Here is an 18,203-nt window from a genome sequence, read left to right on the forward strand (position 1 = left end):
TGACATTTGAAAATTGCTTTATTTTCTGTTTTTTAAAAATTTTTCTTTGAGTGTGTAAAAAACTGAATACACAAGCAACATGTACATGTACACTGAGATACCAAGGCTGCCCTGTGAGCTGCTTACACACAATCAGCATGAGTTGCCCTTGCCAAAGTACCTCATACACAGAGCAGCCTGGATCCACCAAGTCAAGCTTACAGTGCAGCCCTTCTAGAAACCAAGTTCTCTTCTGGGGCAGCTTCTGCCTGGGACTTTTTCCCTGGGACAGGGAAAAAAAGAAATTGTATAAATGGCTTAATGCTTGGTACAGGGAGCTGTGGGATTGTTTCTCTAAGTCCAGCTGTAGCCAATGTATTTCCAGCACAGTGCAGGACCAGGAAGGGCTGGAATGAAAGCTGGATCTGCCAATTTAGCCCAGCTTCCAGGCTGAGACCGATGAAAAGATATGCCTGCAGTAAGCATAGGCTCTGCATTTATACATATTCCAGAAGTGTTCACAAACTGACTTGTGAGGAAATCAGATTCATCAGTTATTTTGGTGCTAGTCTGCATGCAAATGAGCCTCCTAAACAGGCAGACACGAAATTCAGATGTGCTTTTCAGACGAAGTAAATAAGCAGTCACAAAGTAATTTGCAAGGCTTATCTAAACCTGTTTAATCATGGTAGTAATAAGTTTGTTTTGAACGAAGTTCTACTCTTAGGGGAAAATCAGAAGGGAAAAAATGCATCTCCTACCCCCACCAGCCCCCACAGGGATACATGCACCTTCTCACAGGGGATGGCAGCTGCTACATTTAGCTTAGATTTCAGCTGAACTGAAGCTTTCCACATAAACATCCAGGACAGGGGCAGTGGTTAATAAACCATAAGCTGCTCCAGAATCCACAGTGAGTCTTTGTGGATTTTGTTAAAAGGCATACTGAGTAAAAACAGTGAAGCACGGAAATGTAAATGTTTTTCATGAGTCTAGATTCATACTATCAAAATATCCTAAATCAAGTTTATGAAATCTGAAAGGGAGTTTTGAGCTCTCGCAGCCCGAGCTGTATCTGCTTATCCATTCTGAAGAGCGGCTGACATGACGTCTCAGATGGATGGAAAACATTCCATAAGCAACTGCAGAGGGTGTGGTGGCACGGCAGCTTGCAGAGTAGCACAGAAAACACATTGATTCCTCCTGCCTACTGAGTCTCCTGCTAGTTCCAGTGGACCAGAAATGGCTGCTGTGACTTGGCAGCAGTGAGGGTGGGTTTGAAATTAGGAGGAAAGGGGCAGAATACCTACAAAGAGCTGGTTTGGGGCTTTACTTTGCCTTTTTTTTTTTTCCCCCGAGAGATGTTTACTGGTCATGGCTAACACTGTTAGACCACAAACAGTGGGGTTTAGCACAGTGCTTTCTCCTCGCTGCACTTGCCAGTGAGTCAAGCTGCACACATGAACCTGATCAGTATTTCAGGGTGAAGACAGTCCACTATCCTGTTCGTTTTAAAAACATGGCATGCAGAAGTATGTTTATGGCTATTTTAAACATTTCTAACACATCCTGTTGCTGTAGTAGCAGAATAACAAGAACACAGTATTTAAAGTCTTGGAGGAAAAAATGTCAAGGCCTTTGTTAAACCTCCTGTTTTCTTTTTTTTTTTTTTTCTTTTTTTAATCTACTCACTAAGTGATTTTCTTTTCTCTTGTCTATTTTGAGTCTACAACAACAAGGTATAATTCAAACTGGTGTCTTCAGACATGGAAGCCAGAGGAATGTATCAGTGACTCTTCTCACAGCTTGTGCATTGATAAGGTGTAGAATCACATACACAAAGTACAGGTTTATGTCTGACAGACTGCATTCGTTAACAAACATGCAAAGCTAACAAGCAGTATGTTCCCAGTCTACTATAAATTACCCAGACAACTCAAAGCAGCACTAAAATAAGCAGTATTTATGGTCACTTGCACTATAAAGGAAGATAGTTTCCTAGAATTCACAAGTGGGGAGATGCAATCCAAGCCCACAAATGCCGATCCCGGACCTTCTGAGCATATGTTCAGAGTAAAATAATGCCTGCAAAGCACTGGAGACAAGGATAGAGAAAAGCTTCTATAATTTCTTAGTGGTTCTGCAACAATCAGACTAAAAAGGGTATCAGAATGTTACTTTTCTGAACAAAGGTTTGGAAGAAGAAAACTGTAAGGCCTTTTCCTCTCTGAGACTATGGACCTTATATGCTGTTACTGCTGAAAAGAAAGACACAAAGATCCTTCAGAGGATGCTGAAGGAACAGTGGCCTTTCCAGAGCACAGTTGCACCCAACATAACATTGCTGGCCTTTGGAGAAAACACAGTGGCTGCAAGAGGACTGCCCAGTGCACACGCCACTTCAGTGACCCCAAACTGGCAGCCAGGCTGGCTGAGAGCTCAGCACAGACCTGCGGGGCTGTAAATCGTGTGGGTGCACACAAGGCAGGAACAGAATCAAGAAAGCACAGCATTAGCTTAAAACAACAGTGCCTGCTGCCACCCCCATGCCATTCCCATGCCCAGCTGAGTGACAGGTATAGAAATAGCTATCCTTCATTGACCTGCTTCACAGGCATGTGCTCCAAAGTTATCAGTTAGCTCATATATGAAGCACAGACAAGCCAACCTTTGTAAAAGTTTATTTTAAAAACTTGAGATACTGAGACAGAGACATTATTCAAAGACAGCTATTAGAAGCTGATACTTTGAAAAGAAGCTTCCAAAAAATCTGGTTTTTGTCCCATGATAAGCCACATGACACAGCACGTCATTCTGTAAGGGAGGTGGGGAAAATGTTTAGCAGTGTGGGAAAGAGAGGGTCAGGACTATATAATTTATTTGTTTGTTTTCCTGCTTGAACAACAGGGCTGCAGAATGACACAGAACCAAACAGTTATGAACATAACTGAGAGTTGTTCTCTTGAGGAGAGTGCAAATACAAAAAAGTAAAAGCATACTCAGCCAATGCATGAACAGGTTGGGATGCAGGTTTTGTAAGACACTTGGGAATAAGCTTCTCTAAGGCTTGGCCAAAGGAGGGTTAGCATTAGGTGCAAGAAAATTTTGGTCATGCAAAGTATTTTATGGGATTTAGCACTAAGTTCTCTCCAGTTGTGACAACTTAAGACATATCCAGATAGGAAGTGAACTTCAGTCCAACAGACAGGCATCACCTTCTTATTCCATGCTACTTGGCTGTCCTCCTACTATTCATCCAACATTTTCCAAGCACCTCCCTTCATCCCACTGCTAAGTATCTCTCAGCAAGGCAATACCTTCAAGAATCAGTAAGAGCCTATCCTTACTAGTATGGAGTGTGAAAGCTAATGCTGCTGCATGAATTAAATTAACAGTATGCTTGGAGAGGTTTTGGCCAGGATTTTAATGAGGATGGCAAGTATTCTGCTGGATAACTTCTGCTGGGATGCTGTTACAGAGAGGTTCTGTGATGCTGCAGCTGCTGAAGACTTCTTACTTGCAAGTGTGCACTTTGCCTACAGCTTAGTTGATGCAGGAACCCAGGCTTGGATATTTCCTGCTTTCTCAGCTATTTTAAGAGAGGGGAGGCAATCACATGTGGTTTTCTTACAAGTTCTCTTTCAATACTTGCCTCCTTGAGGACCAGTCCTGTTTTCATTCGAATGAATGAGCTTTTTGTCACTGACCTCAGTTTAACCCCTGACAATTTACTATGGACCTCACAGCTACTGTAGCTTGGCACCTTGTGATCTTAAATTTATTTTTAAAAAATATTTTTCCACATTTTTCTGAGCCCACTTCTGAGATAGAAAAGTTCCATAATCACCTTAAGATACAAAGAACTAAGACATGGAAGGAGGATGGGCTGGAGATCCAAGGTGTGCTAGGTGTCTACAAAGCTGACTGCAAGTATCTACAAGACAACTAATTTCCTCAGTAAAGCAAGGTATGCTGAGCTAGCCATGCCACATATACTGTGATGTGCTTGGCACATAGAGCTAGCTGTGTTTCCCTAGGCAGGAACTGTTTCCTCAGCCTTCTTCCTCAATGAGGCCCAATTCAGTCTTTGATAATCTTTAATCTGTTTGAGGAGGAAATGGCCACTCACTTCCACACAACAGCCTAAAGGTTCCAGGTCTTGCCAAACTGTACAAACTCCAGAGCTGAAGTCTTTAGCTGCCTGGTTTGAATCAGCAATTTAAACCTCATTAGGTATGCCAAACATAATGTTGCTGGGGTACTCCCTCCTGGTTTTCCTGCTGTGTTAATGCATGCATGGGATTGCTGGTTGAAGACACAGAAGTGACTCCACAACTGATGGGCTCAGGCACACATCTAGGTGCCACAGCTCACAGGAGCAGGGCAGTCTGTAGGGTTGGCAGGTGTCTGCTCAGCCTGACAGCTTCCAGGAATGCTGAATCACTACTCTGCTGCCATGGAGCTGGGGATCCCAAGACAGTATAAGGAACTCCTTTGGGCAGCAAGGGTCTTCAAAGCCAGTTTTCTGATAATTTGTAGTTGGACATATTGATTCTTTTCACCATGTTTACCAACACCTAATGATATGTGTCCAGTAGTCTCAGATCACAGAAATCCAACCATCTGTTCTAGATGAGTGGAGGACCTGGTGCCTTCCCTTTGAGGCAGAGCTGGAATGTGCCCTTAGCTTCTAACTGTACCCACAAATGCAAAAACACACCTGTGTTCAGTTACCTAAATGAAATCTACAGTTTTTGTCCTACATAATGTACCTGAAGTCACATAAGAAGTCTGTGTCGGCAGAAAACTGTGATACATCTGAGCACTTCCCTGAAGCTCTATCCAATAGGAGAGATTTTCTCTCAGCAGGAACAGGATGGGACATTTGAGCAGCAATCCAATTAACTTTGAAACAACAAGAGGTTTTGAAACATTTGGCCTGTAGCTGATTGAGCTTGTTGCCACAGTGGTAGGTGCCATGTCATGTCTAAATTCTGTGTGGAAAATCATTGATCATTAAACAAATCCTTATGTCACATTTTTACAAGCTATTTAGAGAAAAGGTCTACCTACCATAAACAATTATTTGGAAGGCATATTGACTTTTATCCTGTTGGTTGGATAATAACTTCATTAATGCTGATCTTTCTCAGTACAACCACAAGCTCCTGTAGTTACCTTTGATGACAGTGCTAAGGGCAACAGCTCCCATTGTTTGAAAAATCCCTCAAACTAGAAGTGCTACTAGGAGAACCAATGTAGCTGAGTTCTAAATAATATTTTTTTTCCCTTGACAAATACAGGAAGCTGGAGTTAGCTGGCAAGAGGGATGGGAGAGGAGGGCATACAAATAAATACGATTTCAATAAGATCATTAAAGCAAGTAAAACTTCAGGTAATTTCCTCTAATTCTGCTGTCAGTAACTGATCTGGATTATGTTTTGTTTCAAAATAGTGCTGTTGGGGAGAGATAAGCACAGCGAGAGAGCAGTAAAAAAGTTTTTGAGCACAGATACCTCCAGAACGAATGCTTGCTGTCCCTTTAAATCTTACAAGCTTTAATGCTCCAAGTGCTGGAGGGATATTCTCCAACACAGAGTTTGAGGCAGATTCCTAATTGAAACTGATCTGGTTTGCAGGCAGAAAAAGTACATGTTTATATTTAAGTATCTTCTCCTTGGGCAGTTAAAATGTGTTTTCAAGAATCAAGCTACAATAGAAGCCATTAAAATCCTCCAATATTTTCCAACCACACACAATTGCCCCAAATAATTCCTATTCAGATTCAGGGAAAAATGATGGTAAAACTTCTGATACTATGATGAGGTCAGCTGTTGGCAAGTGCTAGCATTTTAATGACAACCATAACAGGAGCTCATCAGCACTATTAGATCGAGCAGATTTAGCTGGTGTGGAGCGTATTGGTAACCAGTTACTTTCTTGAAAGAAATTCTTATCTTAAATGCGAGTTAGGAATGAAGACTTACCAGCTCTAAGAACCTCCTCACCACCTGTCTTTGTTTTAAGTTAGTTTCACCATCCAGGTTGGCTGTTTCTATGTGGCACAGCCCATCGGGATCACTTGAGGAGAGCAGCAATATGTCAGCAGGTATAATTTCATTACAGCGAAGCTGCACAAAGTCTCCAACTTTCACTTCTTTCCAGTATCTGCTTATATATTTCTTCTCAGTTCTGAAAACAAAAATATACAAGCCTTTTAATGAAAAAAATTGCACATATCGAGATGCTTCTGATAAATCTGGTTATATTTGTAACAGGAATACCTGCTACAGGAGTGCCTTTGGAAGGTCCTCAGGAACTCTCAAGTTACTCTGGGAAAAGTCAATGCAGAGTGACAAGAGGCCATTTTTCAGTGACTCAGAAACAGGTCTGAGTTACCAAGACCCTCTTTTAAAATCCAGAGGAAAACATGTTGATGTCAGACTTGACTAAGCAGGGTAAACAGGAGCTTCACACATTCTCCTTTCTCTCCCTGTATGCTTTGAGTCACCCATATGACCCCAAGAAGGAGAGGCGTGCCCATATTGTGTGAAAAGGAGTCACTTTTAGGAGACATGAGAACAGGTCTAGGCCCAGGACACCTGCTTGGAATGGCTCCTGAATGTTCTCCCTTCATGTGCCACCCTCTGATGCACCCTCACATAGCTTCCCCTAGTTCCCTTTTTCCAACAGGGAAAAACTCTGTATACTGCTGCACATCATAGCTGGACAAAGATCCCTAACTGAGAGGAATTTCATCACTAAACCTAGAACTACAAGGACATGTTGTGTGGTAAAATGCAATCCTAACTACTCTACTGGGAAAGGACACTGTAATTTCTTTTAAATATTTCTACGCTATTCCCATTTTAGCCAGAGTGCAATCTGTTACATAGCTGATTCCTGCTTAGTTATCCTGAACCTTTCATTTTGGAGTAAAGCACTAAACCTCTCTAGTTTTAAAGGCCATGCTAGTTTGCTCCTTTTTTAGTTTTTAACTTTTTCTTGAGAGCAAGAGGAAAAAGGAACAGGTGACTGCTAAATTAATTTTAGCAAAAATATCAGATTTTAGTTTTACAGCAGGCACAGACTCAAGTGCTTTCTTGGCATTTGTGGAAAGTGATTTATTCTGTTGTGATTTTGAAAGAAATCAATTTCAAAACAGCCCCAATATTGACTTGTTAAAATACCACCTGCAAATTCCCATTTGCTAATATACTGACACTTTTCTAAGCCATTAGAAAGCTTTCTGCTGTGTGAGGACCAAGATAATTGTCAATGCTGGCACTGTCACCAGAGACTGTCTCCTGGGACAGCACTTTAACTGGCAGAATGGGCTTCTGATGAGGGGTGGGGATAGGTGGCAGCAGCTGTTTTGTCTTGTTTGAAGTATATTATTTTTAAAAACATCACTTTCAGCAGTAATGTGAATAGATATGTAACAAAGTGGAAACAGGGAAATCCTGACACTGTTGTTATGCCTTCACTGGTGTTAGAAGAATTAGTAACTAAATTGGTATTTATTCATGTATTTAGCCAAAATCCTGAACAATAAAGGGTCAGATATCAGATCAGGTTATATCCCCCAGAATTTCTTCACTTTAACATCCAGTTTATAAAGGTAAGAATGAAAATTATGGCTGTGATTTCTATTTTGCTAAAATCTGAAAAGGATTAGTATGTACCAAATGTAAAACATAATAATCTCTAACAAAGTCAAGTAATACACCTACTAGGTGCTGAAATTTCACATTTTCTTCATAATCAGGCTGAAACAAACATTTAACTTTCTCTGCTAATGAGTATGAATTGCTTTGAAACCCAGTGTGCCATAATACGGTACAAATTACCGCACTGCAGATCTGAAGGGTTTGTTAGTTCTGCAATCTGTAACTACAAATCCCTTTAAATGTGTCTGTTGTTCTTCATCCTTTTTAATTTAACTGTGAAACTGGGTGATGTACTAATGCATGTACAAGGAGCAGCAGCACAAAAGCACGATCAGGATAAAAATAGCAAGTAGTCCCATACTATGCTATAAGCACTACTATTTTTTATTTAATTTCTATTGTTTGAAATAGCATTGCTATTTTAGCATTTCCTCATCCCTCACATGCTTAGCAACTGCCACAACTATATACACGGTGGCAGGAAGGGTGGATATTAAGCAACACAAGGCCAAATGGCTCTGCTGGAATAAATGAAATTGTTCAGCCTGGAAAACAGAAGGCTGCAGAGAGACCTTAATGTGGTCTTTCAATATATAAAGGAGACTTGTAAAAAACCCCAATTTTTACCAATGCCGATAGCCACAGGACAAGGGGTAATAGTTTTAAACTGAAAAAGGATATGTTTAGATGAAACTTAAGGGAGAAATTTCTTATGGTGACGCTGCTGGGACACTAGAACAGGATGCTCAGTGAAGCTGTGGATGCACCATCCCTCGAAGTGTTCAAAATGGAGCTTTGAGCCACCTGATATATTGAACAGTGTCCCTGCTTCTGGCAGGAGTATCAGACTAAGCGATCTTTAAAGGTCCATACCAAGCCAAACCATTCTATGATTCAATAAATCTATGAATATGAAGCCTTTTGGATATGCACCAGGGCCCAGGGCACAGCCCCCTTCATTAGGCACACGGGAACAATTTGGCCCCATATTCCACTTGATCAGCTCTTTGCTAACAAGGGTCAATAGTGGATGGAAAATTACTGTCTTCATGGAAAATTACTTTCTAATCCTCTTTAGAGTGGGTTGCTCTGTGTCCTCTAGCAGAGCTCTGAACTGAGACTTGTCTCACTGCAGCCAATGAGTGGTCACTGCAAGCCTTCTCTGCAGATTTATGGCATGATAGTGTCTTTACATGGGGTGGTTCAGAAACTCTCTGGACCATGACTACATCAGGCCCTACAAAGCTTTCCTTTAACATTCTCAGCCTAGTCCTCTGAACATGCAGGTTAGATCACCTTGAGACACCCATCATATTCTGCAGCCAGTACAAACACATCAAGTGACCCCATTGATAAGGTTAAGCTTTTTCCATTGATTCTGCAGAGACAGGACTTTATTGTCCATGTTTTACATTACCTATTAAATGTTTATTCTTGCTGTTACATTGTGCCAGTAAGATTATATAATAGAGAGAGTTAGAAAAGCCAGACTTTCTATAAGAGAAGGAGCCCGAAAGGATGGCAGTCCTCTGCAGTCTCAGTACAGGGCTTCTGTGGTGGTGCATTCCCTACCCCCTCTGCGGTCTGCTCTACCTCCTCAAGCCTGTCTTACAATTTCAATAATTCTCAATAGGCCTTGGCTTTTGTGTAATGAGTTGGGCAGTGAAATGTCCTTTGACCACACCAGGAACCCTTGCACAGCTAAGGTGGAGTGGTACCGCTCATATCAGGGACATGTGCTGTCTGACCAAGGAGGGCAATGAGTCATCCCCTAAAACCCTTGGAACATTACTCACCTGAATCATAACTCCAGTGAAACTGGGCTTTTGAATGATTTCAGTAATTATCAACTTGGGGTACAGTCAGGATGGAAATGGACCAAGGAAAAAAATGCCAGTCATCCTGTGAGAGTGGTCCTTCATGAGGGCCTCTGAGACCGCAGTAGGCTGTACTAGCATGTCCCTCAGAGTGGGATGCCACTCAGAGCTTGCAAACTATCAAGACTCAGAGGACTGTCACCAAAAGCTGATGAATTGGCCTGGGCCAACACCCCAGTCCTTGACACTCAAGCCTCTCCCACTGAGAAATGCCAAGATATTTAATGTGAGTAATTCACTGACACTGCAGTGAAACAAAGTGGAACTTTTAACAAGTATCCTTGCGCCTGTATATAAATATATAGACACACGTGCACACACATCTTTGTGTCTGTGAGTGTGCATGTATGAATTGATTTAAACACCCTACAGATAACTGAGTTACTATTTTGATTAAGGTTAGTCCTATTAAATCACTTTGTAAATTAGTCAATTACTGAGTGCTGCTAAATGCTTCAGACGTACATAATTTCCCAGGTCTGACGCTACAACTGGACTCAGCCACACCCATGCTGCAGCTGAAGTTCAGAAAGCAAGGGTGCTTTCTAAGTCCATTCTAAATCTTGTGACCCAACAGCAGGATTTCCCCATTAAATCCTTTAGATATCCCATGGATGAAGACTGAGATGAAGTTTGGATTGAGTTGCACTTAGGCTCCTCAGAAGTTTAAAAAGCAAGGGGGCCATAACTCATAACTCCACTCCATAACTCATGACTGAATGGGGAAATCTCCCTTACCCTATGTACCCTTACCCTGGTTGTTGTGTAAAATATGCAAAATTCATTATAATTTTATTTCCCTGTATGCTTCATCTCTTAGTAATAGAGTGAACCTTGCCATCAAACTCTTTTAAGTCATGCTTTCACAAATTTATATTAAAACCTGCTTTTGGTAATACCTTTGACTGTTACTCTTGAAATGGCCTAAACCACTCATTTGTGACAGCTGCAGGCACTGTTTGCAGGGACTTGTTAATAAAATCTTTTGGCAAATTTACTTCAACATCATAAAACGTCCTGGAATATCTTGCTGAAAGGCTCAAAGAATTCTGGCAGGAACACAGGAATGGGAGGCAGCATCTCAGTGAGTCCAGTCCCCTACAGTGGTCACAGGAAACTGTGACATGGATATCTGGGCCAGAAGCTGACACCCCACAACTCTAACTCTACCTGCCCTCATTTAACACGAGCCTGAAGATACATTTTATTACTTACAATATACTTAAGGCTGATGCTACAAGACATGAATGCTGCAAACCATGATGAACCACAGGAAGAGGTCAGACACACTAAATCTTTCAAGCTTGGAGAGTTAGATAAAAGTCCTAAAAATCAATATGCTGCCATGAGCTAATGCCGTTCTGCAGAAGGAACAGATATTGTTGTTATTCTCTAGTTAAATCACAATGATGAGCTATTAATTTCAGACAGCTATGCCCAGGTACTATAACGTGTTCTGTTGAACTCAAATGTGTGCATCCTCCTGCCCACAACCTAATCTTTATCAATATACTTGCATGCAAAGAATGTATCCGTCAGCTGCGGTTTAAACCCACACTCACGTAAATCTTCATGCTCGTCTCTGCCACAATTGGAAGTAGAACTTTCCAGTGCTTTCACATTTCTGAGCATGTTGTTACAGGTAAACATTGACAGAAATCTAAAGATGAATAGCTGAAAAGTCAGCTGATACAGCTGCATTGATATCAACACTTTTTTTAGCCAACAGCAAACGTGGCCCTGACATAAGTCAAATTGTAATGATAAAGTGCCATTATCCTAGCATATCTGGTCTTGAATATGCACACAAAAAGTCTGAAACATCCTTTCATGTGTATGAACACAGAGAAAAATACTTTCTTTAGTATTAAAAATTTGTATTAGTCTATTGCATATATTTGGCCAATGCTCTGTTTTGAAGCAGAACCCCCTACAGGTGAGTGCCAAACTTGAGACTGACTTCAGTTAGTGGCAAAACTGCTACTTTGTTCACCAAAAATTGAACAAACCAAAACTATTGGTTATTTTTTTTAAAATGACAGTTTCTAATTTAGAAACACAGAAACTCATAAATGACACTTTCTTTTCATATTAGTTATGCTTTTTCTTCTTCTGGTCCCCTTTGCAACACGAGCTGATAAATATCATGCTCATAGTTTTGCTTTCTGGACATGTAGACTGTCCAGAAGACAGACCATCAAGTGGTGACTTGATATCTACAAAAAGCTGAAGATTTTCAAACTGTCTCCATTCAGAAATCACAAAAATAATTGTTTACTTCTTTTGAATGTATTTTAACTTTTTTGGCACAATAAGGAATTATTAAAAATTACTTAAGATAACATATGTATATATGTATATAATAATAACAAGATAAAATATGTCTTGCTTTTTCTCTAGAATTTCTTTTTTAAGTTTGGGAAAATTATCATAAGTAATACTTGGCAAAAAAATATGAAGGCCATGCAGCTGTAATCTGTTCCACTTGTGTAAGGTCTGCATGCTAGAAATTTCATACATTAAATTGAAAGGATGGGGACTAATAGGTAATCATTTCTTACTTCACCTACTTCTTCACTGACAGAAATTACAGTTAATGAGTGAAAATGGCTGATGCAGATTTGCTCTATCAGATCCAGTGGCTGGGACACCCATGCTTCTAAATAGTGGTGCCCTAGCTTAGTCCCAGCACAGGCTCCTACATTCACCGCATCACGGCTTGTAAAACACATGTACCAGAAGTTTGGAAGACGTTCTCTTGTACTTTTTGGGGTGTTCAGCCTGTTTGACCTGGCTTATAGAGCATACCCCTTCCTGCATGCATTCCAGCTGCAACCCAGAGGTTTTCGAGCCTCTCAAAACATCCAGATAAAATGTCATTTCCCAGTCCAAGCCCATCCGCTGACCTGCTTTTGAAGTAACAATCGTCTTTACTTCAAAAGAAATCTGACTCCTTTGCCTTCCCTGCCAGCTGAGGTTGGCCAGTAGGATTTTAAAGAAACAGCAAGAAATTAAGTCTGTGGAAGAGGAAAATCCCTCCACAAAAGACAGTCAAAGAGCTGTTGTGCATGTACAAAGCATACTTTGTATCTGTTCTTGATGTCAGCCAGGTCCTTCCTTTTCATCTCGGGAGGTAGAAATAGATTGGGGTAGCACAAAAGAATGATTCAGGTACATCTCTGCTCCCAGTGATTTAAAATATGTTCCAGTCAATGGCCTAGAAGTGCTGGGACAAATCTTCTGGTTAGGCATGAGCTAACTAAAAAAACCTGGGAGCTAATTAGCAGGGCAGGAACTTCTGAAGGAGAACCTCAAACTAATGCAAACACAGAAGTGTCACATCAGGCCAGACTATCTTTAGGGAGGCTCCAGTATCTAGCTGTTTCTCCATAGGTCCTTTATGCTCATACAGTTATCTCAAATAATCTTTCTTTCTCTTGCCTGGTCTGGAGCCTTCACCTTTCCTAGACCTGCTGGTGTGGAGAGGGCTCCCACTAAGGGAGCCCATAGCACTCTATGAACACTTGCGTGGCAAGCAGATGTTGCAAAATTCATCACAAGATACAGAATAAGAGCTGGTGGACAGCACTGAAATATGTGAAAAAACCCTGCTGTGTTATAACCAGTATCAATTATGATTTGAAAACTATGGGTGTAGCAGATCTCAGAGTTTAAAAACAAGTGCTGTCTGTGAGACCAAGGCATACATTGCACAAAGTCTGAACATGTCAAGTATCTATGGAAACATGTTGAGAACCATTTGGGTACAATTACAATGTTATGGCAAAATGAAGGAAAAACATGTAGCATAAGTTAATGCCAAAGGAGGTTACATAATGCCCAGAATATGTCTCCATTCCACTACAAATGATAACATCTGTTTCTATGAAAATAAATCACTAAGAGACTCTGAATCTGATACTAATCAGACAAAACAGATTAGTAGAGTGTGTTTTTGAGAAACATTGAAGAGAATGAAATCTCTCCATAATTGAAGTTTCTAAACAGACTCCTTAATCTTCATGTTATTTTAGGGGCATTATTTTCATGCACTTCAAATATCCTTTTTTTCTTTTTAGGAGGATGAGCATGTGCAAATGTATGTTACAGTTGCTAGAAGCAAACTGCATATATAGTGATGATGAGGTATAAAGGTGCCTTTTATCAAATTCATACTTTCTGGAGACTGCTAACTTTTTTTGCTACAAGTGAAATTTGCTATGAAAAGGTACCAAGGAAACCTCAACAATTCAGACTTGTAACGTGGAAGTAGTAATTTAACTTCTCTTGGCAGTGTTATCTCCATTATACCTCATGTTGAAAGAAACCTCACTATTGTTAACTATAATGAAACATTTACTACCCGGAATAAATGATTTTTCAGCCAAGAAACTTGTTGTGATAACAACATGAAACATAAAAGCAGAACATGTAATGAGATTTTACACAAACTGAAGAAAGCCAAGCTGTCTTCTAGGACTTGATTTTAAAACAAGACTGTTCCAGAGACGTCTAGTATTAGGTTTTCTGTAAGTAGCATGATTCTCAACCTCTTATGTTTGCTGCCAAAAATGCTAAAATAGTCCTATCACTCTTCCAGTAAACACATATATTGGGAGAGAAGAGTATCAGTTGCTTTATATATAGCAGGACAGATAGATCATGGTTAGTATTGAGGCTTTCTAAACAGTATCACACAAGGAGGTGGAAGGGAAGAACAGCCTGGATGCGGCCTGGCTCACAGCCGGGTAAGATTCTCATCCTGATTTTCAAAGTCATCACAGATATTAACATTGAATATTTCTATTAAAGTGCTGCTCCAAGACACTGCAAAAAGATTCAGCAGAGCTCAGGGTTCAGAAAACACAGAAGAAGAAATAACACCCTGCTGAAGGGAAGCCACTGAAATAGTAGATACCTAATAACACAAACCTCCTGCATCTGTGCCTGCTGCCGAAACAATTAAAGAAAGAGCAGGAACCCTTCCTAGGGTGATCTTAGGTGCCAAGTTTTGGTAAGATATGAGCTCTGTGTAGGAGCTTTCCAGGGTCCTTGTTCTCTAAACGGATAATTAATGGCTTGAGGAGACATAGGAATACTGTCTGAGTGCCTAAAATTCAGGTTCGAGACAGATGAACAAATCTGGTGGACTACATCCTCCTTTTGGTGCATCCCCACTACATTTAAGGCAGTGCAATCAGATGATGATTCCAAGGGAGCTCTTCATATCTTAAAGGTACAATTTAAGAGGTAAATTAAGCATGGCTCTGCACACTTACTGAAGAAAATCCCATTCTTTAAGAGTTTCAGACACTTCAGTGGAAATTTTATTCCTTATCATTCCTCTTGCTCTGCACATCTGCCTCATTTGATCTCAGGACAGCCTGACCCAGGACATAAAAAAAAGCATTAATGTATTCACTAGGTATACACAAAAAGCCATTTACAAAGACCTTCTAAAGAAAAGTACCTCTTAAGAAGTGCATCTGGTTTTATTTGGAAAAAAAAAAAAGTATTCCAGTTGTTTTAAATAAACATGTAAAAACAGAAAGAATTTTTTTTTTTTATCAGGAAGATATTCACTGCTAACTACATTCACAGTCTTGATGGAGTTGTTCAGTGATACTCAGCTTGGGAGACTTTTTCTGTATGTAACTGTGCCATACATCTCCTTTCAAATTCTGAAGGCCACATTTTACCTAATCACTGTAGGAAAGCACTCTAGAAGTCAATACAGCTTGGCTATTTAATGTTAACCAGAACATTAATCATTCATCATTTTCACATGTAACAGGCAAAACCAACATCTCAGACCAAATATAAGCATTCAACTTTCTCCAGCTCCTCCTAAAACTATTAAGTTCTACATTTTCCTTCCAGTTCTGTTCTCGTCTCATCCATCCATGACATCCATCTCATTTGGATGTTCTCATCTGTGTTCATCTGGACAATCTAAAGTACAGGTTGAAGGCAGGAAAAATACTAAGTACCAGCTCAGACCTCAGTGGGTTCCAGGGTGCAATGCTTACATTCAGAACAACTGACATTATTTTGTTACCTCAGAGTTTCCTCTGGCAGCAGTTCCAGAAATTAGCTTTAGCCTATGCTCCAGACTTTGCTATTACAGTGCCACACAAAATTAAACTGCTTAAAGAACTGGTATTAAAAAAAAAAACCAAAAAAACAACCAAAAAGAAAAAAGAGAGAGAGGAAGGAAGGAAGGAAGGAAGGAAGGAAGGAAGGAAGGAAGGAAGGAAGGAAGGAAGGAAGGAAGGAAGGAAGGAAGGAAGGAAGGAAGGAAGGAAGGAAGGAAGGAAGGAAGGAAGGAAGGAAGGAAGGAAGGAAGGAAGGAAGGAAGGAAGGAAGGAAGGAAGGAAGGAAGGAAGAAAGAAAGAAAGAAAGAAAGAAAGAAAGAAAGAAAGAAAGAAAGAAAGAAAGAAAGAAAGAAAGAAAGAAAGAAAGAAAGAAAGAAAGAAAGAAAGAAAGAAAGACTCTTAGCTGTAATAATATTGGAAGAATCTTTCAGAAGAAAAATCTGGATCCTACTATATATTTTCAGAATATTTTATTCTGCTATGAGGTGAGACAGAGCAGAAAGGTAATATGTGGGTTACTTTGATTTTCATGGATATTGGAAGCATGTATTGGTGCACGTATTTCTCAATTTGTATGAATTATTTTTAACTGCAGAGTTACTAAGGAATTCCTTTCCTCTGTCCAATGAGGATGTGCGTTCAATGGAGACTAAATAAACAGGAAAACCTCGAACTCAGGCACACTCAGACACACTTATGTTGGCACATACAGGTGTACAAAGGGAGATTTAAGGTGCTGTCCTGGATAAAATTGTGGTCTATCTCCACATCCATTCAGTTAGAGGCCTGCACCCAGCACCCCCAAGCAAGTACAACAAAAGGGGCAGTATAACCTGGCCATTGTGCATATCTTGGCTATCAGGCAAAGCAAACTGGGACACTTCTGTGTGCTTCTAATGGTGATGGAGGAAAGGTTTGGCAGGATTTGTAGGTAAACGCTGACATTACTTTGAATGCTAACTTGCAAATGAAAGAGGCCCTAGAATAGTCAGAAGTCAGCCAAAATGTGTATCACAATAGCATCTGGCAAACTTTTGTTGATCAGATGCTGCATGCTGCTTTTAGAACTCTGCCGCTGGTATGACTGGCTGTCCTATGCCTTGAGATGAATTCCCAGTGGGGTGAGATAAAACTTCACTTGTGAGCCACTGCTCTTGCCCCATCATACTAAGGTCCTCGTAACTGGCTGCGGCTCAGCAGAAAGGAGGGCAACAAGTCTGTGGTAACTGAGTTCTCAGAAATCTCTTCCTAATCTGGAGGAACAGAACAGATGGCTAAGGACCTGAAATACAAAGATCTTTCTTTGAAAGCCTTTTTTAATTATTATTATTATTATTATTATTATTATTATTATTTACTATTACTATCTCTTCTTTGCTGCTATTTTCCATGCAGTTTCTTACACACAAGAGCTATAAGACTTCTTGGAAGAGACGTCTCTATCACGCTAACTGAACCAAACATGGAAGAGCAGCAGGTTCCTGAAGTGCTCTCACTGGTGCTTGCACTGGTAGCCAGAGAGCTGCCTGACATTTTACATTTAGCTCTATGAAGTCACTATGCGAAAAGAAAGACACTGAGGTGCTGGAGTGTGTCCAAAGAAGGGCAATGGAGCTGGTGAGGGCTCTGGAGCACAGGCAGCATGAGAGGAGGCTGAGAGAGCTGGGGTTGTTGAGGCTCAAGAAAACAAGGCTCAGGGAGAATTAATTGCTCTCTCCCCTGAAAGGAGGTTGTAGCCAGGTGGGGGTTGTCCTCTTCTTCCAGGCAGACAGAGACAGGACAAGAGGAAATGGCCTCAAGCTGTGCCAGGGAAGTCTTAGGTTGGCTGTTCAGTAAGACTGGTTCACTGAAAGAGTGGTTAGGCATTGGAACAGGCTGCTCAGGGAAGTGTGAAGTCACCATCCCTGGAGGTATTTCAGACATGCAGATGTGGTACTTGGGGATGTGGTTTAGTGGTGGACTTGGCAGTGCTACAGTTGGTCTCAACAATCTTGTCCAATCTTGGACAAAGTTGGACTCAATGATTCTATCACGAATCCTCAATCTGATGCACAAACACTGTGACCACCTGATCTGAAGCACAAACATCTCCAGCATCCATACATTTGCAAGAGGGAAGGAGCAGTAAAAGGCACCACAACTCAGAAGCTGGTTGAGAATAAGCCTTAACTTGTACTTCAGGCTGATCTGAGAAGCACAGTTGAAGTTTTAAATGTAGTGACTTATCTTATGCTGTATCTGGCCAATTTTTCTGTGTTCAGCTGCTCTCATAGGTTATACAGCCTGTCTTTACATTTCTGGATCACTGCTTGCCCCAACAAGACAAGAATACAAATGCAAGGAAAAGCAAACAGCCTCAGGCTCTATCTTAGTACTAAGACATGTTTAAATTAGCATACTGTTCTCAAAACAAAATTTAAAAATCTGAAAACCTCTAAAATTCTGGTATAAAATAATAACAATGTATTTCCCAAAAATGCTTCTTAATGATGATCATTAAAGTCCCATCTAAACTTGGTCCTGGGAGCACTTCCCAACAGTCTTACCTGAGTACACACACTGGGTTGGATCCTACATTAGAT

General features: G+C 40.6%; 1 protein-coding gene across 1 annotated transcript in view; it reads right to left on the bottom strand.

Annotated features, from left to right (window-relative positions):
* The window catches only part of ATP10A (ATPase phospholipid transporting 10A (putative)), a 110,061-nt gene that overhangs the window by 61,092 nt on the left and 30,766 nt on the right, over positions 1–18,203 (bottom strand). Inside the window, exon 2 of the mRNA XM_064408150.1 lies at positions 5,967–6,171. Within this exon, the coding sequence (XP_064264220.1) occupies positions 5,967–6,171 (205 nt within the window). The remainder of the gene's footprint in view (positions 1–5,966; positions 6,172–18,203) is intronic.

The sequence above is a fragment of the Passer domesticus genome, chromosome 2 (assembly GCF_036417665.1).
Source record: "Passer domesticus isolate bPasDom1 chromosome 2, bPasDom1.hap1, whole genome shotgun sequence".
Lineage (NCBI taxonomy): Eukaryota > Metazoa > Chordata > Aves > Passeriformes > Passeridae > Passer > Passer domesticus.